Here is a 25,857-nt window from a genome sequence, read left to right as displayed (position 1 = left end):
ATATGTATGTATGTACTGTGTGCATGCATGCATTGTATGTATGTCTGCACAGTATGCATGTACTTTCTCCCTCTATCTGTCTCTCTATTTATGTATGGTTCTCTCTCTCCCTTACTGCCTTGGTACTGTATGCCTACGTTCCTGCTATGTAGTATCCCTCTCTGTGCCACTGTCTGGCATTTCTCTCCTTGCGGCTGTGAACCCCTCCATGCTGAGAGGGAGAGTCCCTGTCGGCCTGATGTCTTCAGTGGTAGCCCCAGAGAAACATGCAACAAATACCATGGGTCCCAAAGAGGTGAGTAGGCAAATCAAACATTCATCCAATCAGGGGGGTTAAAGAGAAAAAAGTGTGCAATAAGAGTACAAGAAAAAGAAAAAGAAAACATGTCTGTAAGGTATTTTTTTTTTTACAGTAGGTTGACAAAGCTGTAATGCACTTTATTCCAGTCAGTCCGCCTGTATCCTGTATGTCTTTCAGTGGTGGAAAAGGTACTCAAAATGTTTTACTCAAGTAAAAGTATCAATACTGCAATGTAGAAATACTCTGTTAGAGTGCCCTCACACCAAAATACCTATGAGAGTGGAATCCGCGTTCGGCCAATGCATTTCAATGAGAGTGAAACGGTTTCATGCCAGCAGGGGATTTCTGCAAAAAACGCTCCCTTCTCATTGAAATGCATTGGCGGAACGCAGATTCCACTCTCATAGGTACTTTGGTGTGAGGGCACACTTACAAGTAAAAGTCCGGAATTCAAAATGTAATTGAGTAAAAGTACATTGGTATAAAAATGTACCAAAAGTAGAAAGTACTCATTATGCAGAATGTCCAATTTCACAAGTTTTTAGTTGTATAAAAATCATTTGATAGGAGGAGAACACAAGCACTCAACATTGGAACGTGTCTGTATGACGTTATGTCCATCCCGCCCATCTGTGATATTTCATTCTATCCATCCAAGTGATGCTGATCCTTGGGAAAGAGTTGAGTTCAGCAGTTGCTCCAGCCATCTATCGATCTCTCATCTTTCTATTCATTACTGTTACCATCTATCTTTCTCATTCCATTATTGTCCTTCCAGTGTAAGTTGATCTTTTAAAGGACCAGAATGGAGTTAAATTTACTATCTCTGCCACACTAGCAGCCATTTATATACATCAATCTATATAACAAGTCTGCCTGTCATCTATTTTGATGACTCTTTGAGTCATTTAGGTGGAACTAATCCCTGGTGAAATGTGTCCAATAGCCGGACAGTGTTCAGTTCTTTTTTCTTATTCTACATTTTTATCCCACGATTTTTCAACCATTTTTTTCACCCGGTGTCAATTATTGTCTAATGTAATCCTGGGCGCTAACAGTCCCTCTGTCAACCTGGGGAGAGCAACGGACTGACCTCATGCTTCCTTCTATGCAAGAGGAGTCCAAGCCGCTTCTTTTCACCTGACAGGGTGGGAGTTTCCCCGGCTGGACGTAACGAGTGGAAGGAACACGTTATTCCAACCAGTTCCTTTCCCGTCCATCAGGGGCCCCGTCTGGTCAGGGGGAGGCAGTATAGAGACCAGGGTTAGTGAAAGTTTTTTGTGAGGGTAGCTACCCTAAGAGACACGGGGAGAACGTGCAAACTCCACACAGAAAGGCCCTTTTGCCAACCCCACCTAGGGTATGGGCACTGATGACGCGGAGGAGAGAACACGCCCACAGCGTCCACAGCGGGAATCAAACCCAGGCTGTGAGGCGACAGTGCTTCCGACTGCGCCACCGTGCCCTCTCAGTGTGCAGTTCTTAACATCCTAGTGACCCCACTCACTGATCTATCCAGCTGGCCTTATCTAAACTAAAAGCCTTTCTATTTCATTCTACTCCATGCTCTAACTAATCATCTAATCTCATGTATTTACTGTGCCCCCCCCACATAAAAGGTGGAGCTGATCTTGGTGAAGGAACAGAATGGCGTTCAGTTCACCTCCTCCACCCTGGTGGCCCCCGGCCCCACCCAGACCAGCCCCAGCGGGGTGGAGGAGAGAGAGACCTGGGGGAAGAAGATCGACTTCTTGCTGTCGGTGATCGGCTTCGCTGTGGACCTGGCCAACGTCTGGAGGTTCCCCTACCTCTGCTACAAGAACGGAGGAGGTGAGCAGTGGTGGGAAAAGTACTCACATGTTTTACTTGAGTAAAAGTATCAATACTGCAATGTAGAAAGCCCTCTGTTAGGGCACGGTCACACCAAAGTATGGTTGCCAGCTCCATTCCCAGTGAAATGCATTGACAGAATCCGCTTATCAGCTGGCAACCATACTTTGGTGTGACCGTGCCCTTACGAGTAAAGGTCCGGTATTCAAAATGTAATTGAGTTAAAGTACAAAAGTGTTGGTATAAAAATGTACTTAAAGTACGAAAAGTAAAAGTACTCATTATGTACAATGTCCCATTTCCAAGTTTTCAAATGTATAAAAGCCTTTTGAAAATAGCAGATCTACAAGCTCACAGATCTACAAGCTTCGCGACACATTGTGGGCTTGTAAATCGTCTATTTTCAAATAATTACTCTTTTGGGTCACGGGCTGAAGAGTTTTGGAACCACTGTCCTATAGCATATTTGTGTGCATATTACACACACGTGTGCTCAGCACACATACCTCATATGTTTATGCATGTGTGTTTATGTGTCTTACACGCTTGTGTGTTTGTGTGTGTGTTTGCTGTTTGAGGTTTGAATCTCTTTATAGAGATCAAAATAGGGGGGGAAACCACCACAGCTGCTGCTGCATAGATTAGCTCCAACAATCAGTAGGGCTAATGATAGCTGTTTAACACAGAGGCCTCATTATGTTTAAGAGTGGTAATGATGCACAGAGGTACGGCTGGCACCCTGCTCTGCAGCCAGCCCAACAGATCTTACCCATCAATGTCTCCCTGAACCCTGCATGTTGTCATAAACGATTATGAGGGATTAGGAGTCTCAGAAGTAATTTTGGAGAACCCAAATGTATCAGTGATGTCAGTCATCTACAAATTTGGGCATCGTTTCAGCATGCAGATGTTACCATGGCGGGGACGCATGCACGGGCACAGGCCGGCGGTATCAGTGATGTCAGAAATGTGAGCACTGTTTCACCCATTTATGCCCATATATGGTGTTCCGTGTCCTATGCCCATATGTGACGTCAGTACTATGACGAGTGCTGCAGACAGACAGACGGCGGACAGACAGACAGACAGACAGACAGACAGACAGACAGACAGACAGACAGACAGACAGACAGACAGACATTTAGATATCAGAACATAGATTTCAGGATTGAGGATGCTGACCCAGTGGCTTTGTCAGGCCACACTGGGCCTTGAATGTCTTTAGACCAGGGATCTTCAACAGGGGGTCCTCAGAGTTACTACAGGGGGGGCCGCCAAATCTTTGTGTGATAGGAACCTCTTTTTTACATTAACCATTTGAACCCTAGCATCCCTATTCTGAGTGGAACCTTAGCCAAAAATAGCAGATCTACAAGCTTGTAGATCGGCTATTTTTGGCAAAGAGGTTTGTTGAGGGAAAAGAAGAGCAGTATTTGACGGTCCAAGTGGTTAATGTCTGAAAATACACATTACTCCAACATGATGACAGTGTTGTCAAACAAGTCTAATATAAGCTGTCTAAGAAATCTATGAACATTTTGAATTTGCAAGACAATTTTATACAATAGAGGGTATGCACATCCACTGGGACCCGCCCCCCTAATCTACACTGAGTGGCAAAACATTGAGCAGCTTGGAGCATTGGAGTTTGGAAGTGCTAGTTGCAAATCACGCAATGGCCCTGCATACCACCTGTTTCTAAATGTCACATAATGCAGGAGGCAGCAGGATGTTATGTTGTTGAAAACGAGCGCTTCCAAACTCGGACACTTGGAAAAATAATCCCCTGCACAGAATGTCTTGACAGAAAGTAGCTCATAACATGCCTATGGTGGATTTTTATGAGACAAACACTTTGCAGATAAAAACAGGATAATTCAAGCTTTCACTACAGCTGCAATGTTGGTGAGTTTAACTCTGTTTAATACAATCAGATAGGACTTTTCTGTTTGGATGTATGGGCTGTCAATGGCAGAAATGAGTTTTTTGCCACTCAGTAGGCGTTCCCACATAACTTCCAGCAAGAGTGATGTCACACGCATACCCTCTATAATATATGTAGTGGGGGTCCCTGCTTCATCTCTCTCTCAGGCAGCTAAGGGGTCCTTGGTCTGAAAACGTTGAAGTCTCCTGCTTTATTTAGATCTAACGTAAAGTAGGAACCCCACTCAACAACACTGGGGGTAATAATGATGCCCTTATTGTGTTTTAGAGTGGTAGTGTTAATGCTGACATCCTGTGTCAGACCGACCATGACTCTAGACTAGAATGAAACGAAACAAATATGTAGCACTGGGACATGAGTGGAGCGGATTTTCAGTAGTGTTGCTGACTGTCAGGTGGAAACCTTGTAGGCCTACAGTATGTCCAAAACTAACTTAAAAAAAGAAAGAAAAAAAAACTATTTAGTCACAAGCTATTGTTAATACTTTCATCTATCTATAAAACCTTCACACTTTCACGGTTTCACTTTCAGGTTTTGCAAAAAAAATAGCAGATCTACAAGTTCACAATGCATCTCGATGCGATGCATTGTGAGCTTGTAGATTTGTTATTTTTGCTACCTTTGTGTGACACTGTAATAATGATGACAAAGTAGGGCATTCATTACATTTACAAAAAAAGAAAAGAAAAAAGCATAAAAAGTTGAAAATAGAGATACAACATTTCTGCCCAACAGCAATGACAGGTAATGTCTGGTCAGAACTGGTTGGATTCCTGGTCAGTCATTCACGTTGGCATTTACCACATGAATAAAAACTAAATCAATCATGAAGCATAGAATGCAGAACATGCAGAACATAGAAACATGGGGCTCACTGACAAAAGAAGTAATGAATTCTGTAAGAAAGGGAGATATCTATCAGTATAAAGGTCTACGACTGTTCTTACAGAATAAAACATGAGAAAGTTCATGTACTAAAACCTATTTTAAGGATGAGAGCCAGTGCTTCTCAGACAGAGACCACAGCAGCATCGAAAAAGGAAGAAAGAAAAAGCTGACATAACGTTTTGACAGTGCCTTCTTCAGACTCTGAAGAAGACATTGTGCTGTCAAAGCATCAGTAAATCATCTTTTGCACAAAAGTTGCTCTAAAGTTTTGAAAGATGATGCATGTGCTCCTTCTTAACTGTGTGTATGTGTGTGGCTGTGTGTGGCTGTGTGTGTGTGTGTGTGTGTGTGTGTGTGTGTGTGTGTGTGTGTGTGTGTGTGTGTGTGTGTGTGTGTGTGTGTGTGTGTGTGTGTGTGTGTGTGTGTGTGTGTGTGTGTGTGTGTGTGTGTGTGTGCGCGCGCGTGCACACATGTTTGTGGTTTTGTTTAAGACAAATGTTCGCTTTAAATATATATATATATATATATATATATATATATATATATATATATATATATATATATATATATATATATATAAGATTTGCAAAAATGTTTTTGATTTTCTTTTTTTTTTTTTTTTCAATCAAGAACAGCGGCCCTCTGTGCCGTGCTATGAGCTTGTATATCTGCTATTTTTGAATAGCCAAAGTATAAAACAATGGTTAAAGTGGTTAAAATCTAAAGTGACACAGATGCTTTCCAGATCTAAATGGGTTTTAAAGTAAACTATCCTAGTGTTCCAGTTTACGGGTCCATTTGTACATGAACTTTAAATGATTTTCACATACTTCTGTGGCCATGCAGGTGCATTTCTGGTGCCCTACCTGTTCTTCATGGTGATAGCGGGCATGCCTCTCTTCTACATGGAGCTGGCACTGGGCCAGTACAACAGAGAGGGGGCTGCAGGAGTCTGGAAGATATGTCCCATCTTCAAAGGTAAGGAGGACAGACACACACACACACACACACACACACACACACACACACACACACACACACACACACACACACACACGTTAGTGTTGATTTCGTCTACTAAAACTATGACGGAAAATGTCCGCCGACTACATTTCTTCACTGACGAAAACTAAATGAAAGCTAAATAAAGACTAAGCGATGACTATAAAACTAAGACTAAAATGTATTGACAATTTCGTCGACGAATAAAAACCAAATGACTAAAATGTTAGGCAGGGGACTAGAGGAGAAGAGATCCAGTAGAACTAAAATACATTTTATGTTTGGTTGTGATCGGGTGTTGCGCTCTGGAGCTCGCCCTCCCTCAGCTTGTGTACTAAAATTGTTTGATGTTTGGTCGACTGAAAGTGAAAGGAAAATATTTCAGGTGACTAAAACTAAACAGAATGGCTGTGGATGTCTCCTCAATTAGGTTTGTTTTTTTACCGTCGTATGAAAACCTTGCAAAACATTTTTCTCACAAAGTTTCTTCCCTGGTGGATTTATGAAACCCTTTTGGATGTGTTTCAGTTGTTTATTAAAAAAGAAAAAAGGCATGATTGTCAGTCAGAAGGCTGGAAAAGCTAAAAGGTTAGATTGCCATCTGTAAAATGCATATTGTTGTTTATTTGGCAGCAGTGAACAGTGTGGTACCTCAAGTTAAAATGAAGCCTATAGTCAACTGTCACTCCTTGTCTATCTTTTGATCACAAACACAAATTCAAATGCTGCGACTATCAGAGGAGCATCTGCTGCTTCACAGGATGTTGCCAGACACTGCCCTTTGGAAGAGAGCATTCTTTCTGGACTGAAGGACACTCTGTGTGTGTGTGTGTGTGTGTGTGTGTGTGTGTGTGTGTGTGTGCGCGCGAGCGCATGCGTGCGTGCGTGCGTGTGTGTGTGTGTGTGTGTGTGTGTGTGTGTGTGTGTGTGCATGTGCGTATGCTTGTACGTGCGCATGCAAGTCCGTGCCCGTGTGCGTATCTCCTGTGTGTGGACATGTGCTGTCTGACGGAGACCCACTGAGGACGTTGACGTTCTAATCACACGCTTGACGTTCTCTCTCTCTGTCGCACAGCAGGAGGATAACAGTAATTATTTACAGGCACGCACGCACACACACACACACACACATGCAGACCCATATCGACAGTAATTATTCTGATCAACAAGCCGGTTTCCTCCAAGGATCAATGCCCCTGGTGAAAAGGACTGACAAGGACAGAAAGGCACAGAGACTGAGAGATTGCATGCCCACATGTGGCGCTAATAGCCATCGCCTGGACAAATATCACGTCCACGTTAAAAGGACTTTAATAAAGCCACTGTTCTGGTCATGGCAATAACAGGTTAGCAATGAAAAGGCCACCTTTGAGGAGTGGACATGGTTTGAAATGCAGGGCAAGGGTATAGCTGTATGGAGAAATGAAGGGTTATGCCAGACTTTGAAAAGTGTTGTTCTCATCATAGGAATGGCAAGACTTTGATTTGCCTATTCGTCCAATTCAGAAGTCAGACAGAGTGCCCTGTGGTGTTTAATGCACTCTGATAACTGGGTTTCATTGAGCACAGTGAGGGGTCAATATGCTGTTCCCAGCAAGAGGGATTACTCATAGATGTCTTTGTTTGATTGTGAACGTGTGCTTTCTCCCATTAAACAAACATACGCACGCACGCACGCACGCACGAACGCACGCACGCACGCACGCACGCACGCACGCACACACACACACACACACACACACGCAGGCATGCACACACACTTACAAAAGAAGAATAATACATTGGAGGGCATGTTGTATTGGCCTAACTATTATGTTTTCTATCAAGTTTTACAGCATCAGTTTACAGTTTACAGTTTAGGCATTTAGCAGACGCTTTTAATCCAAAGCGACTTACAATAAGCAGATAATACAACAAGATAACATGTCAGAACATTAACAACAATATAACAAATGCATATTATGAATTTCAATCTAAAACAAAAAATCAGTAAAGAGAAAAAAAAAAAATGTTGACTAGCTTCATGTATGGTCCTTGAGTGTTTCAGTAGTGCTATGGGTCAAGGTGGAGTCTGAAAAGGTGAGTCTTCAGTCCACGGCGAAAGCTAGCGAGTGAGTCCGTTGTTCTAAGTGCGACAGGAAGTTTATTCCACAGCTTGGGGCCCAGAAGGGCAAACTGTCTTGGACGAGTGGATTTCTGTCCTGGGACCTTCAGCGAGGGTTCTGTCAGCATCCCTGTGTTGGCTGATCTAAGTGAACGGGTGGGGGTGTAGGGGTTGATCAAGTTTTGGAGGTATGGAGGCGCCATACCTTTGGCTGCTTTGAAGGTCAGCATCAGTGCTTTGTATTCAGTGTGGGCCGCAACCGGGAGCCAGTGGAGGCTGCGGAGAAGGGGAGAGACATGTGAGAACTTAGGCTGGTTGAAGACCAGTCGTGCCGCGGCATTTTGGATCAGTTGGAGAGGTTTAAGTGCACATGCCGGGAGACCAGTGAGTAGAGAGTTACAATAGTCAAGTTTTGATATGACAGATGTCTGTCTGGATGAGGAGCTGGGCTGCCTCCTGGGTGAGGAAAGGTCTGATTTTACGGATGTTATATAGTGTGAACCTACAGGACCGGGTGACAGATGCAATGTGTGCCTTGAATGATAGCTGGCTGTCCAGGACCACACCAAGGTTTCTAGCAGTTGGAACTGAAGTCACCAATGCATTATCTATGGAAATAGTGAGATCTTGCCTGGGGCAAGACTTAGCTGGGAAGAAGAGAAGCTCCGTCTTGTCCGGGTTCAGCTTGAGGTGGTGGGCTGACATCCACTGTGAGATGTCGGCCAGACATGCAGCGATGCGTTCTTCCACCTGGGTGGAAGAAGGAGGGAAGGACACAAACAGTTGAGTGTCATCAGCATAGCAGTGATAGGACAGGTTGTGAGCAGAGATGACAGCACCAAGGGATTTAGTGTACAGGGAGAAAAGGAGAGGGCCAAGAACGGATCCCTGGGGGACTCCCGTTTGGAGGGTTCGGGGGGATGAAAGCAAACCTTTCCATGAGACCTGGTAGGTCCGGTCCGACAGGTAGGAGGAGAACCACTTTAGTGCCGTCCCGGTGATGCCTAGGTCAGCAAGGGTGTCCAGGAGCAGCTGATGATTCACTGTGTCGAATGCCGCTGATAGATCCAGAAGAATCAGGACTGCAGAGTGGGAGGCAGTCTGGGCAGCATGGAGTGCTTCAGTGACTGCTAGGAGTGCCGTTTCTGTGGAATGGGCCGGTTTAAAACATGCAATATGACTAGAGCCAATATGACTTGACCAGACTTTCGGTTCCGATAGAGTTTTATTTTCGAATCAAATGACGTGTTGTGATGGCCTGGTTTCCTGCCCATAGACCCGCCCACTCTCTGAGCGGACTGTTGAGTCTGAAATCAGGCTAGTGTTATGAGCTTGTAGATGTGCTTTTTTTAAATGACTTAACAATGATATACCATGTTGAAAGTGGTTAAAAATCCCAAAGAGTCAAATAATGGCAGCGATATCAGCCCAAAAAGAATTCAGGCTCTATTCCATATCACAACCAATCCAGCTCCTGAACATGAAGGTGCCCAACCCCCATCAGCCATCACCGTTCTCTTTTTTCATTAAACGCATCTATTTAACATTTTTAATCAATACAGCCATAATTGATCTCCTCCTGTCAGGGGTAGGATTTACAGTGATCCTCATCTCCCTCTACGTTGGCTTCTACTACAACGTCATCATCTCCTGGGCCCTCTTCTACCTGTTCTCCTCCTTCACCAGCGAGCTCCCCTGGGTGCACTGCAACAACACCTGGAACAGCGACAACTGCTCTGACTGGGCGTTCAACAGTTCCATCAACGACACACACATGGCCACCCCAGCTCAGGAGTACTTTAGGTACGTTACGTTGACCCCCACAAATAGAATATAGTTTAAAAAAGAGAGAAAAAGGTATCTCCAATTCAGCATAATTATAATGTGCCACATACGGTAACTAGAAAGATGCCATTTCTACTTCCTTAATTGTGACCTTGATGTTTGTCATGTCTTTGGGGCAGCCTACTGATCTGATCATCCCTACCAAGTTTAATGAAAATCTGGATGCCATTTAGCAAGTTTGACATTATTGACCAATGACAATGACCGTGATTGTGACATTGATCTGACTTAGACCTTTCCCCCAGAAGATAATAATCTCTTCAAGGCAGGCTACTGATCAACAACAACAAGTTTCATGTTGCAAGTTATTTTTCTAACAGGCAAACAAACGTGGCATGGGGAAAACTAAAACTAAAAACATAACCTCTGTCCAACTTTGTTGTGTGAGGTAACAATACTAAAAAAATAAGTGGAATGCCTCATTGCCAGGACAAGAGCTTGTTCTTGTGATTTCAATAACTGCCCACTCACTGTTACACTATTGTTAAAAAAAGGTTTCAAAAGTAGCTTATACCAAATACAATATTTTATCTTATACTGCATCTGTAATTTTATTCAACATGAATATTAGTTAACAACAACAATCCTACAAGATATATTAAGATAAACCTTTAGTGAGACAGGTGGATGTATCTCGAACACGAACAGGTGTCTCCTATCCAAATGAGGGGCTGTTGTGTTGTGACAGCTGAGACATTTCATCAAGGTTAGTCAAAATGACTGGTTTCTATTTCCACCCATCCACCTGGGGACAATTTTGCCACCTGAGTACATTTCACAGTGGGGATATACAGTCAGTGTGATGTTAGTGTGATTCATCATTTCTCATCTCATCTGTAAGGGTGAGCTACATTTGATTTATAGATTAACTTGATTTGATCTGTTCAAACTTCGAAGGCTGCCTTGGGAATCATCCCTGCCACAAACAGTCACTCACAATCTGAGCTTCCAGAATCAGAAGCTACCTTGTCCCTTTTGTACCCGGAGTTTGCGAACATGCTTTAATTTGAAAATCCTTCTGTCTCACTGGAACCTATTTGAAAAAGACCCGGACAGGCAGTGGTCATATTGTATAGCCAATTAAGGAAAGATGCAGGAAGGGTTGACTTCCATGATTACCATTTAATATTTAATAGCATCTCTAAAAATGCCATCACAGGCTATAAATTATTGCTGGGATAACTCTAACTCTTTCCTTGGGCTATTGTTCACAGGCAGGGGTGTCGCACCAAATTCTGGGCCCTGGGTACAAGGATTCACTGCGGGCCCCCCATGAATGTTCTTCATAGGGGCACTCGGTGCCGCTGCGAGCTTGTAGATCTGCTATTATTGAAAAATCGTGAAAAAGTCTTTGAATATTTCAAATCTTTCTATGGTTTTTTGAAAAACCTATGTTTCTATGTCAGTGATACTCAAACTTTTTCATGTGAAGGACCCCCAAAATGATATGTATTTGGCCACGGACCACCATCTCAAAATATTTAGCTCCAGGGATCCCCCAGAAGCAAAAGTTTCGTTACAAATGTTCGGTTAAAAAATACATATATTCAAAGATTTGCACACATTTTCACAACTTTTCAAAAATACCAGATGCTGTGAGCTTGTATATCTGCTATTTTTCAATAGCTATAGTATAAAATAATTAAGGCCCCTCCACCTTTGGTCCTAGTAACTCAGTCCCACTCCCCCCCCCCCCCCCTTGTGACGCCCCTGTTCACAGGCGTGGCGTCCTCCATATCCAGGATAGTACAGGTATTGATGACCTGGGACGTCCCCGCTGGCAGCTGACAGCCTGTCTGGCTGTGGTGATTGTTCTGCTGTACTTCAGTCTCTGGAAGGGAGTCAAGACCTCTGGAAAGGTTGGATATGAAATTGTGTTGTGTTGGAAATGGCCAGTGGTGGAAAAAGTACTAAAATGTTGTACTTAAAGTTATACCATGTAACTTTTTTTATAAAACAAATCTTAAAATTGTCCTAACTGTTAAATCGCTAAAGTTTTAGAACACCCACTCCGTTATTTTCAGCTTCTAAAGCCTTCTCTTTATATGTTTTCTATGATCCTTGCCGGGGTCCAGTTTTCACGGAAAAATAGCGTCATCTGCATCATCTGTATACGTTGGCCAATCACATCGCGGATCATACACACATGATACACTACCGGCCAATCACAGCTTATCTGCCATGGTCTTCAGGAAGTAGCCTCGCTCAGCTACAGTGTTTACCATGGTGAAGGATTCTTAACTTCTTAATCCCCAAATCCTGGCCCGAAAATTACGTTCTACCATGCGTTCTACCCCTCCACGGATTTGTATCGTCGCAGTGGTTTGCGGCGCCGCTCCGGTGGTCCGCGACGACTCCGGGCGAAAAACGTCCGAAAAAAGCAATACCGCTACTGACCACTAGTTTAGCAACTTACACAGTATAGCTTTAAGTAAAAGTATCAATTCTGCAAATGTAGAAGTACACAGTTACAAGTAAAAGTCTGGAATTCAAAAGGTACTTGAGTACTTGCGACAGTTCCCACCCCTTTAACTGAACTCTTTAGTTCCCATGGTGACGCGTCTACCATCTATGCAGCAGACATTGTAGACACTACGTGGAAAGGTAGTTTCTGCCGTAGTAGGAAAGGCTGCGACGGCAAGCAGGTTTATCTATCGAGCACTAGCCTCGGAAACCCAGGCTTTTATTTTGGCTATAGGAAGAAAAATAAAAGCCTGGGGTAACCTGCTGCAACTTCTGGCATAGGAAGTGGGAGGCGGGCCATGGCACAGATCGTGAACCAATAGGATCCACCGGCTGTTTTCAGCCGGTGAATCCGCCCCCTCTAAACCAAAATCAGCCTATGTTAGGGGAGGCTAATCGAGCACTGATCCATGTCCGGTTACAGTATAGCGGACTGCCGTAGCTGTCATTGCTTAAAGTCCCTAATGTCGAGCTGAAGGATACTGTGACATACAGCCATCTGAGCCACTCCCGTTGCCGTTTTGTGTGTGTGTGTTTGTGTGTGTGTGTGTGTGTGTGTGTGTGTGTGTGTGTGTGTGTGTGTGTGTGTGTGTGTGTGTGTGTGTGTGTGTGTGTGTGTGTGTGTGTGTGTGTGTAATGTGTATACATATAATATGTATGCTAGCTTTGGTGCTACAGCCTCTGTGTACAGTATGCATTATGTGTATTATATCCTTGTACAGTATGTGTGTGTGTGTGTGTGTGTGTGTGTGTGTGTGTGTGTGTGTGTGTGTGTGTGTGTGTGTGTGTGTGTGTGTGTGTGTGTGTGTGTGTGTGTGTGTGTGTGTGTGTGTGTGCGTTTGTGTATAGACTTTAAAGTCAAATGCATCAATCTGATGTACTTTGAGAGTAAAATTAAGACGATAGTCCTATTTCGAACCAATATTTAACATCTTATCCACATCTATGTCCATATTTCATATGTGCAGGCCTTTAATAAAAAATATCGTGGTATCTATTAGCGTGGCTCCTAATGATTATTTCATTATCGAGTTATTGATACTGTACCAACAGTTCACATGCATACCTATCTGCCTCTGTGTGTGTGTGTGTGTGTGTGTGTGTGTGTGTGTGTGTGTGTGTGTGTGTGTGTGTGTGTGTGTGTGCGCGTGCGTGCGTGCGTGCGTGCGTGCGTGTGCGCGTGCGTGCGTGTGTGTGTGCGTGCGTGCGTGCGTGCGTGTGTGTGTGTGTGTCCCCTACCAGGTCGTGTGGATCACGGCCACCATGCCCTATGTGGTTCTGACTGTACTGCTGATCCGAGGAGTCACTCTGCCGGGGGCCATTGACGGCATTAAGGCTTACCTCTCCGTCGACTTCCACAGACTCTGCGATGCCAAGGTGAGCTGGAGTACAGAGGGAATGGAGAGCGAGTGGGAGTTGGGGGGTCTCTGTGGCGAATGGATGCATAATCCAGGTGAGGAGAGAGGAAACAAGGACAAAGGGAAGAAAAGGGGACTAGTGACAATGTACTGGCATTTCAGGTAGTTAGTTAATATATCGTCACTGTCGGGCAGAAACCTCGTATCTCCAAGTTTCAAATTGGTACATTTTTTCGCAAAGCAAATCCCAGCTTCATCATACAAGGCTGTCGCACAAAAGTAGTGAAAACAGCAGATCTACAAGTGCTTGTAGATCGGCTGTTTTCACTAGTTTAAATCATTTTTAAAATGAAAAATACAAAACGAACGGTTTTGGACGTTTGGACGAAGTTTTCCACTCGACAACGACGATATCATAACATCAGTTTAAAACACTTAAACCCCATACATGGGCTATTTTCAAAAGATCTTAGAATAAAAATGCACATTTGAAATATATCTTTTTCAAGCCTTAATTTCATAGCGATAGTGGAGGGAGACAGGGAATGGCAGGAGAGAGATGGGGACGGAGACGCAGCAAAGGGCCTAAGGTTAGATTGGAACCCAGGTCGACTGTGCCGGTATGTTAAGAGCTCTACCAGATGATCCACCGGAGCGCCCCAAGCATTGCTATCCTTAAAATGGATTTATACTTAGTTGCCGGGGTCGCTCACTGAAAATTGCCAATCTATCAGCTCAATGGGTCATGCTGCAATGCGTTTTGAGCTTGTATAGGTCTGACTCTGCTAGAGACCTTGCTTGCAAATAAGTATATTGTCGTTGTGGGGTGGAAACCTTGTATCTCCAAGTTTCAAATTTGTATGTTCTTTCGCAAAGTAAAGCCCTGCTTCATCATACAAGGCCGTCGCACAAAAGTAGTGAAAACAGCAGATCTACAAGCACACAACGCCTCGCAGCACGAGGCGAGGTGTTGTGTGCTTGTAGATCGGCTGTTTTCACTAGTTTAAATCATTTTTAAAATGATAAATGCAAAAGGAACAGTTTTCACCCGACAACGACAATATGAAGCCCTTTATTCCTTTAGAATCAGTTTAATTTCACTATTGAAAATGTTCATTAACCAAGTTACACCTTTTCGGAATGTGATCTACGTGCACGGTTAAATGACAGATCAACTGTTGTACCATAACCTCAAAGAAAAGGTCTGGTGGAATACTGTCTACTGGTTATGTAAGCATACAGAAAACCAATGGGAGGGATGGAGAGAGAGAGAGAGAGAGAGAGAGAGAGAGAGAGAGAGAGAGAGAGAGAGAGATGCATGGCAGTAATTTGAGAATTAGATTAGACATATGCATGGAGCAGTAATTTGCAAAATTACCCTCCGTATTCACAAGTGTCTTTCATCTACTGCCGTTGAAAGAGTTTCCTGCAATTATCCCTAATAACAGCCTTTTTCCTCTCCTGTGCCTTTTGTTTGCCGCTTCACACGAGTGCGCTTATTTTGTTGCTCTCCAGGTCTGGATCGAGGCGGCAACACAGATCTGCTTCTCTCTGGGAGTGGGGTTCGGTGTACTGATCGCCTTCTCCAGCTACAACAAATTCAACAACAATTGTTACAGGTAAAAGCAGTTGAAACAGGGCAAGAAAATGGGGAGAGAGAGAGAGAGAGAGAGAGAGAGAGAGAGAGAGAGAGAGAGAGAGAGAGAGAGACTTTGTCAGAGACAAAATTGTTTACACACACACGCACACGCACACGCACACACACACACACACACACACACACACACACACACACACACACACACACACACACACACACACACACACACACACAGTTAAATTACAATAACCTTTGAAATCCTTGAAACCCACCATGGCTTTGACACCCTCCTGTACACCAGACAGAAATAACATCAATGAACTACACTATAATATAACAATAATAATAATAATGTCACCCTTTGAAAAGAATCATGCATATCTCGCCTCTCACCATACCTCTTCCTACATCTGAGAACTGGCCTTTTTATCTGCGTGACAGACCTGTTTAGTACAGTAGCTCTCAGAGGAATACAAATATAATGGGAATTATGACATTATATCAATGAGAAAACCATCCGGTTATTTCTATCAATGAAAAGTCCACTTTAAGGAATGACTTGTTGAGACAATGTTTGATTAATTGCTTGATGGGTGTTGAGTTGATTGATTGTTAATTGCCTTTTGAACAATGAATAAGGAACTGATTGACAAAATGCAATCACAACAGGTTTTTAACCTTGTAGAATCTTATAGACATCGTAATGTTCAACTCTCAAAGTTATTACTTCAGGGTCACTATAAAATAAAGGAAACTAGATTTGGAAAACAGAAATTAGTTGACTGATATAAAAACATTGCTTTACAAAATAAAAACACAAACCAACTGAAACGGCATTGGGTGTATATACAGCAAATAGGAAATATCCTTTGTTTTAGTCATTGTCAATATTTAATACATAAGACTAATATTTTGGATGGAAGTAAATACCTTGCCCATATTACAATAAAAAATCAAAAAAGGAGGGGGAAAAAATCCCTCAGTGACTTACAAATGATCTTGTTTGTCGTTTGATAACCAGCTTGATATGTTTCTATTTTATTCATCCAGAGATGCCATCATCACCAGCTCCATAAACTCTTTAACCAGTTTCTTCTCCGGCTTCGTGGTCTTCTCCTTCCTTGGCTACATGTCCCACAAACACAACGTGCCTCTGGACAAAGTCGCCAGAGATGGTAAGTGCTCAATTCATCACGTTCACAGCCATTTTGTTCTTATGTCACACTCAGAGGAGTCAAGTCAGGGGAGCAAAATTGTGAATATCGTTCACCAGTCCGTAGTGAAAATGTATGACCAACATTAGAATTACAATAATATTTTTATACAGTATTTACTTCCAACTCAGCTTTGTTTCTGATGTTCTGACACTGTAAACAGATTAAAGATTATGATATTTTCCTGAAAGATATATATTTCAAGATCTTTTTTTGTCGTTGCATGAAGCGGCTATATGCGTTGCTTGAGCGTTCTCTATTCTACATAGGTCAATAATTTGGTGTGTGAAATGAGAGAGCGGAAGCTATCGGCGGATAATCCATAGTCTAATTTTACTATTGCTCCATGATCACTATCAAAGGATAGTGGAAAACCCCCACAGTGGAGTAGCTCATTCCAAAATAAATTGTTCCAAGTGTCAGTGTTATATAAGAGGAGTCTGGTTGCCAGCAATGTAATAGCTATCCATTTCAACCCACTGTGATCTGTTGTTTCAAATGATACCATTCTTCCCAGTGAATGCACAAGATTACTTATAGATTATGTATCTATTTTATGCATTTTTATATAAAGAATAAGATCAACAGTATTTGTGCCACTAAATAAAGATAATTCTATGTCTTTTGTATTTGCTTGTATGACTTTAAACAATACATTTTTGGAAATCTTGAATACAGTCAGACTTTTTTTGTCTCAGGTGTTGGGTTAGTATTTGTGATTTACCCAGAAGCCATTGCAACATTACCTGGGTCCTCTGTGTGGGCTGTCATTTTCTTCTTCATGTTACTAACACTGGGCATCGACAGTGCTGTGAGTACACGCACGCACGCACGCACGCACGCACGCACGCACGCACGCCAGGGGTCATCAATTTATTTTTTTAGGGCTAGCTCTTTATGTGTCTGTCTACTCATTTTGTATGTCCGTGGCAAAAATAGAATTTTGAAAAAAATGTCCACCACAAGCCAGCATGGCGATGATCCCTGATGTGCGCGCACTCATGCATGCACGCACACACACACACACACACACACACACACACACACACACACACACACACACACACACACACACACACACACACACACACACACACACACACACACACACACAGATAACCATGGTGTAACGTTTTGAAAATGAATGGGCAACGGAAAGCAAATGACCTTTATTTATTAATGTAATTAAATGTAATTAAATGTATGTATGTATGTATGTATGTATGTATGTATGTACTGTGTATTTTTCAATTTAAATATTGTCAAATTGAAAAACAGTGCAGCACAGTATGTCTGCAATGTCCATGTTCCATGTTAATCTTGCTGTATTTCAGTTGGTCATATGTGGCTCTGATCTGCTGTAGATGGGAGGGATGGAGTCAGTGATCACAGGGCTGATTGATGAGTTTAAGTGCCTTCACAAGCACAGAGAACTCTTCACCCTCTTCATCGTGGTCTCAACATTCCTCACATCGCTCTTCTGCGTGACTAATGTAAGTAATGTCGGGGGAAGACCAGTGGTGGAAACTAACTAAGTACTAAGTACATTTACTCAAGTGGTGTATTTCTAACACTTTTACTTGTAGTTACTTTGTAGATTTTAATTATTCTCAATGAAGCGTTGCAATGTGAACTTGTAGATCTGCTATTTTCAAAATATTTTTTGAACCATTTTCTTGTGCAGATGGAGGTTTGCCGGAAAGGTATATGATGTTGTTAGCCATCTTCAGACTTCCATATATGGGCATACAATAATAACCTGGTGAATGCTGGATACTGATACATAAACACACTGATCGATGTGTTGCTACATCACACATTGCTTCACGGCGCAGGACAATAAAACCAAATGTTTCAGTTTTCTTTCTTTCTTTCTTTAGTTTATACAGGAACAATTGCACGTTTTCTCTTCCTTTTTGTAGGCTATAAACCTTCACAAATAACAAAAGTCCTTTAAGTAGCCAGGGCATTTTACATTTTACCACTCTCTTCCTCCATTTCTCTTTGCTAATCAATTGGTTAAACATCTACAATATAACATGACAGTGATGTGTATACACTTTGTTTCTCTCTCTCTCTCTCTCTCTCTCTCTCTCTCTCTCTCTCTCTCTCTCTCTCTCTCTCTCTCTCTCTCTCTTTCTCTCTCTCCTCTCCAGGGTGGGATGTATGTCTTTACGCTGTTGGACCATTTTGCAGCAGGAACATCGATTCTCTTTGGAGTGCTTATTGAGGCTATCGGCATTGCATGGTTCTACGGTGAGAAACAGGCGGGGGAATGGAGGAGGAATGGGCCATGAGTCTTTTCATGGCCTGCAAAGCTGATGCCACATTAGAGGGCTTGATGAGATATGTGTTGGTTTAGGCCTGTGCCTCAATGCACATTGGTCCTATTAGATTTAAGGATACCGAGGCAAACAAGTCCTTTGTCAATAACGGTTCTTGCCTCTTCAGGCTCAGGCCCACATTTCGTTGGCATGGTGCCAAAGTAGATAGGCTATAGTTCTTGTTCAAAAGGGGGCTTATTGATTTTGAATACCTTCAGTTGTGACTGCCTCGTTGCTTTTCACAGCAAAATCCTTAGTGTTGATTGAAGTTGAATTAAGTTAAATTAACACTGTGAATAGTTTATTCGTTTTTACGATGTATTCTTAACATCATTAAGCAGTGATCAGTGGGCTACCATTCTCATTATTGATTAGTCTGATTTTAGGCTATACATTATCGTGGCTGCGCTGGACTGGTGTACCGAAAATAGCCAATCTACAAGCTCAGACACAGTCACAACAGCATGATGACAGATTCATGCACTCGACATGTTGTGAGCTTATATCTGCTATTTTTTTCCGGCACTTTACTACAGTTGATAATGCGAATATCCTATGATCTTTGATTGAAATATCAACACATTCACGTTCAGTGGCGCCAGTCGGACGGCAACGCGTCAATGACGCCGTCAAGACGCAGAGCAACGCGACGCAGCCAGTGGAGCCCTGGATGTCTTGTTTTCTTATTAGTAAAAATAAATGTCTATTCATCAAAGTCCAATACGCCTACTAAACAACTTCAAATCATGTGAACAACCCTAATATTCCAAACGTTAACGTTAAACGTTATCTGTCATGTTTGCACTTTGCATATCAAGTTACGTTTGCAGGATAAAACACTGACCGATTTTAAGTGCAATGTCTCACCATTAATGGCAGAGCTTCCATTTCAGTACCATGGACAGTTCACAACTCCAGAGTCAGTAGCCTATTCTCAGACTAATGGGCCTTCAGAACAAGTGGGAATTTGGAATAATGGCCCATTGGTCTAATGCGATTTTTGGTCCAATGGGAAAAAAAGTTTCGAACTAATGTATGTGTTTCGGACCAGTATAGACCATTTTCATGTTAATTAATGGATTTTGCATTTGATAACGTTTTCAACTAGCCCATTTGAATTGTTTGTTTTGTTCCTTGGCTAGAATTCTCAAATAAGTCCAACTTGGTGTTTAAATAGCTACAGTGCATGAAAGCTATTGAGATGATGATGTTATGATAATATCTTCTGTGGGGGTTAAATAATAATAATAATCATCATCATAATCATCATTATCATAAACATAACAATAATAATATTGCGACCGTAGGTCGCAGTTAACTATGAAAACCGTCACATTTTGTAAGTAAAGTCAGTAACGTCAGTAACGTCAACCTCAATGTCTATAGCTGACCTATGACATCACATTGTTGTGACATCATATTGTGACATCACATTCCGTCCCTTGTATGCCCATATATGGAGATCCCTGATGTCATCAATATTAAGCCCATAGCTTGGAATGCCCATGTATGGACATTTTGTGTGATTCTCATAGGTCTATGACATAAGACATCTATGATGTCAGACGTCAGTCATATCCATATTTGGGGAAATATTTCGTCCACATTTTGTCCAACTAAAAACAACCAACCGCAACTCGAATCACACTTGCAAACGAATTCCGTCCTGTGTGAATTCCTTCCTGCACGACCTCACCCTTTAGGGCGAGATCGCTTTTCGCCCTTAGGCGTCTTACTGGTTATTATTATTATTGTTATTAGTAGTAGCAGTAGTATTAGTATTAGTAGTAGTAGTAGTAGTAGTAGTAGTAGTAGTAGTGTAGTATTACAACAATAAGCTAAACCTGCCAGACCACCAGTATGATTCTTTACGGTAACAGATTTGATCTGAACTTCTATATCAAATCTTGTGTTTTCCAGCTCTCTCCTATAGACACTGTGGTTCATAAAGTGTTAAATGCTAACCAGACCCAGGAAAGTGTGCCTCCCTGTCTCTGTGGGCTTTGACCCTGGCAAGTCAAATAAATCTAGCCTAAGGCTTCGGTGGGCCTTTTCCCAGGTCCCATCACTGCTGACAGGAAGCCCTTAACCACTGGCCTCTGTGGCCCTCTATTGTACCATTTCCTACATGAGTACATTCAGGTTTGTTCAATAGCTGGCAGTCACTCTTGATTTCTGGCTGTGCAGTTAGAGATGCCCTGCAGGCAGGAAGACAGCGAGAGGGTTTAACCACTCAAACCTATATTCTTAGTAAAAATGCACCCAAACTATTTACTGTACTTTGATCTTTTTTTCCCTCCAGTAAAACGTTTATTTTTAGGGCTCTATGCTTTTTGTTTTATCTTAGTCTTCCACTTGTACACCTGAGAGTTATTCTTGAAACTGACTTCAACCTACAGTATGCTGAGTAAAATGCATAGTGGTGAGTGCATTTAGAATACATTTACCATAGGCCTTTTTATGACTTTTGACTAAACCCTAAACAGACCTGAGCTTTTCTTGGACCACTTTTTTCCCGTCAACACCAAATCTCTACGCCCCAAAATAGCTGATGTACAAGCTTGTACAGTGCATGGGCTTTTTCAGCTGAATGTTCCTCCCAAAATAGGGGTTCAAGAAGACATATTGAGCACTTATTATGTTATGTGTTTCAGGGGTGGACCGTTTCAGTGATGATATTGAGGAAATGATTGGCCAGAGACCGGGCTTGTACTGGAGGCTGTGCTGGAAGTTTGTCAGCCCCTGCTTCCTCTTGGTGAGTCGCCTGAGAAATCAGCATAGTGTACCTCAGTCCTTACGTTTTCTTTCCTCCGGGGCCCTCTAAAGCAATGCTTTTCAACCCTTTTCATATAGGGGTCCATTATTCATTCAGCATTTGAACCACGTGCCACCATTTGATGAGATTTAGCCTCTAAGACCCAAAACATTGAATATTTTGTTATTGTTGGATTTTGTCCACAATTCCAAACTGTATTGAGAGGAGAGATAAAAGGCAAATGTTGATTAAAATAACACTTCTTTTGTGTAGACTTTTTGTAAATTAAGTAATGCAGGTGTTTAACAATAATTTTACTCTTGAGAGCGTGAAATGAAACCAACGCACACGCACACTTGTAAGGAAGGTTTGCCAAGAAAACTTGGCACAGCTTGAGATTGGCATAAATGTTGAGATGCTATGACCTTCGTCAAATTGAAGGAGTTCAAATTGGATGCGATATAAGTGTTGGGAAGCTACTGTAAGGGTCCACTCCTCAGTGCTACAAAATGCATAGACTGCCACCTACAGACGTAATAAGTATTAATTAACTTCCTAGATGAAGTTGAGGCTACATGCTTTTATGCAGAAGTTGTCTGTGAGACCAGAATTCTTTCAGTACTTGCTATGTCACATACATCTGAGCAGTGCATTGGCCCCATGAATTTGAAATTAACATCTTCAACCAGCTACTGTAAATTAACTAATTCAGTCAGATCAATTCAAATCAACCAGATAATAACACCTCCTAAGTTGACCGATCATTGAACTGCTCCCAAATAATTGAATTTAATTTAAAAAGTATCAACACATGATTCCTTCCACTGAGGATCTGTATTCTCTGAAATATTACAAACTACATTTTGTTTTACCCAAAAAAAATATATACGATTGTAGTGTTTTAGAATGAAAACCTCTTCTCTCTCTGCACAGTTCATGGTGGTGGTGAGCTTCACCACGTATAACCCTCCGAAGTATGACAACTATCAGTTTCCTATGTGGGCTAACATGTTGGGCTGGTGCTTGGCTATTTCATCCATGATCATGGTGCCTCTCTACGCCATCTACAAGCTCTGCATTTTGCCTGGAAAGTTCTGTGATGTAAGCATCAATTACGTCTTTTTAGCAAATAGTACTTGGTAGATGTTATGTTTCAGCTAAGGTTTACTACAGGTCTTCAGCCGGGTCCACTATATTCTTCGAGCAGCAGATTTGTATTTTTTAACATCACAAATGGCATTATAAACTTCTTCTTTTTGTCTCCTTTTTCTGTACAGAGACTGGCTTATGCAATCACCCCGGAGACAGAACATCACTTAGTGGATAATGGGGAAGTTCGGCAATTCACGGTAAATGTCGCCTAATGATCAAACACCTTCAATAGATAGATAGACATTTATTGATCCCACAAGGGAAATGCAGTTGTCATAGCAGCAGCACAATAGGAAACACAAGGCAGACACAGATAGGTGTATATATTATATTATTTAAGAAAATATTATAAATGAGCAAACAAGTTGTAAGGCACAGGGAGTAGAAAGTAGGTACAAAAAAACAACAAAGGAGATTTGAAGTGAGCACACTATCATCAGTAGTATTAGTTAAAATGTACAGTTAGTCAATCGCTAAATGAGGAATACACAATCTATCAGTGGTAAAACATTCAATTATTTAGCCTAATGTACAATATATAGGAATATGTGTAATACTTATGTGGGGCTTCTTTTTGCATGTGAAAAAGGCAGAAGACACGCACACCCCAAACTTCTTGGGTTGGGTGCTGCATGGATCAAAAGTTGATCATGTAAGCAAATTAAAGAAATTCCACACACCAAACAATTAAGTGTTGCAACTCCCGTTGCATTTAGTATTTTCAGTGTAACGTTTTGAGCCACCAGGCTCTTCCTCAGACCTTATCTTAACTTTTGCATGACACTGTCGTATGATGACAACCGTTAACGCAGCAATTCATCAAACTGAAGATAGTGTTACAGTATCTCATCATGTTATTAAGATAGATAAAGGTAGACATACAGTACACAGTAGCATATACATAGTTACAAGTTTATAAAAAGTAAGCACAAAATGAATTTACATTTCTTTATTGATTATATTCTGGAAAAATCTATTATAGTGGGAATAAACCATAAGTGGGACCATGAGTTTTTTCCCTCATGTCTACATCATATTGTTTGTTTTTTCCCCCCACAGCTGCATCACTGGTTGGTGGTGTAAGAACAGAGAGAGAGAGAGAGAGAAAGGGGAGAGAGAGTGAGAAAAAAGGGAGAGAAAGAGAGAAAATAGAGGAAAGAGAAGCAAAAATGGAAGGGTCAGTGAGTGAGACACTGATGAATGAGTGCTGCACTGCAAAGACCTGAAGAGCCAAGCAGAAGAGACAGAGGAACAACTCCATAGGAAGAGACGGAGGAATAATGATGATGATGACAAGAAAAATAAAATTGCCAACGTGAAGCCGTACAAATCGCTGTGGTCTTATTTTCATCAATGGACGTGAAGCTGTGCTGTGATCCTGGTCACCATGGTGTTTGCACTCTGATGAGTGAGATTCTGTCAAACACATGACGTGGTATTCATCCTTTGGTGTTCTAGAATCAATGAATTAATGAATCACAAGGCATTTTGCTTTTATATATTAGTATGTTATTTTCTTTTTTTACAAAGGATGTGTTATGAAATGTGGGAAAAGTTTTTGCAGTTGCCATTCAGGTGGCTGAAACGATGCATTTCTCTTTCGAACCAAGCAACTACAGTAGCTACTAGAAAACAAGTAATGCTTCCACTCTTCCATGGAAACTGTTTATAGGCCTACGTACCGGTATATAATAATCATGTATGGAGTTGTTGTTTTTTATTAGACTGCTTTCGTGGTCTAATATAGTTTTGCGTAGCCAAGCGATCTGATCTCCAGCTACTGATATACATCTGGGGAGATTTATATTCAGTTAAAGGGTGAAAAATAGTCTTATCATTCCTTTAAAATACAATTCTGATGCCATCACAAATTAAGGAATGCCCTTAAGTCTTTATATTTGTTCTGTGATGCTGTAATGTTTTTAAATGAAGGACCATTGAGTGAATACCACTAGCTAACCTGTTTGACTTAATCTCAGTCAATATCAGTATATTTACTATATCTTTACAATGACTGTTATCATGGCTAATGTTTCCACTAGTATTGTATACTAATTTGTTCATATGATTGAGAAATGTTAATCTGGTATTTGTGAAATCTTAAGGGTGAAAACATGTCGATGAAGAGGCTAGAATATCAATGTAGTCCTGTAATGGAACTGAACTATCTTTTGAATGTTATTACAGTATACAGACCTCTTGTAAGGGTTTGTCAATTTCAAATCAATGAATATGATTATGTCATGACAAAAGTCAATCCCTGTCATTCTGTTACTGCTTTTATGTTTGTTTATAATGAATGGAGTAGAATTACACGCAGTCTGACATGTGATTTCTGTGCAATATTATAGAGCAGAGTATAATACAGTGGTACAGCATTATCTGTTAATATTGAGTCATAATTATGATGCGTATACTCTAAGAATCTGTTTTATTCTGTATTCCTATATTCATTATATTCATATTATATGGTTCAATCTACCAAAGAATATTGCTTTCTCAGTGAGTGCATTTTCTAAAAGTTTGTTTTATTTCAAACTAAACTGATTTTGATTGCAACTGTAGCCATTACTAAGGATCCCTCTTACAGCAAATCTATACTGAGAAAGGTGCCACTGAAAATATGTATTAAATGAATGCAAATACATGAATAATAATAATGATGATGAGGGTAATAATACAAAATGTAATTAATTTTCTTTTTTGGTATGGTTTACATTGTGGTTCACAAGTGTCTGCTTTGGAGTGACTGTCAGATATAGTCTGCAAGCAGAAAGCTTTATTTTCACCATTTATTGTAGAAACTTTATCAAGTTATTTAAGACTGTTCTAAAAAGCTGCTTTTTATTGCAATGCGATTGAACTGTCTGTAATGTAATTTATGAGGTATTATAAAATGTATATTTGTGTAAGTAAATCTAAAGTATAGGGCTTGTATTGTATTGTACTGTATGATATTGAACAAGAACAGAACATGCTTAAATATAGATTATTATTTTGTTGCTGTGCTGTATTCATACATTTAGTATTTGCCTCAATGAATTCTATCCAGTACATGTCAATACCAATGTAAATG

At 41.3% G+C, this 25,857-nt stretch overlaps 1 protein-coding gene across 1 annotated transcript; it reads left to right on the top strand.

The window, feature by feature from the left end:
• Positions 1-208: 208 nt before the first annotated feature.
• On the top strand, positions 209-23,864 carry slc6a3 (solute carrier family 6 member 3; the record flags this gene model as incomplete). Its single annotated transcript, XM_080737311.1, has 15 exons — positions 209-295; positions 1,921-2,131; positions 5,811-5,942; positions 9,657-9,873; positions 11,636-11,774; positions 13,621-13,755; positions 15,252-15,355; positions 16,387-16,511; positions 17,249-17,361; positions 17,915-18,043; positions 18,707-18,806; positions 21,529-21,629; positions 22,563-22,730; positions 22,907-22,978; positions 23,841-23,864. 15 exons carry the CDS (start codon positions 209-211, stop codon positions 23,862-23,864), a joined length of 1,857 nt encoding a protein of 618 aa, XP_080593437.1.
• Positions 23,865-25,857: the final 1,993 nt, after the last annotated feature.

Source organism: Nannobrachium achirus (genome assembly GCF_963921795.1).
Source record: "Nannobrachium achirus genome assembly, chromosome: 2".
In the NCBI taxonomy this organism is placed as follows: domain Eukaryota; kingdom Metazoa; phylum Chordata; class Actinopteri; order Myctophiformes; family Myctophidae; genus Nannobrachium; species Nannobrachium achirus.
This window is presented reverse-complemented; position numbering and strand designations above follow the sequence as displayed.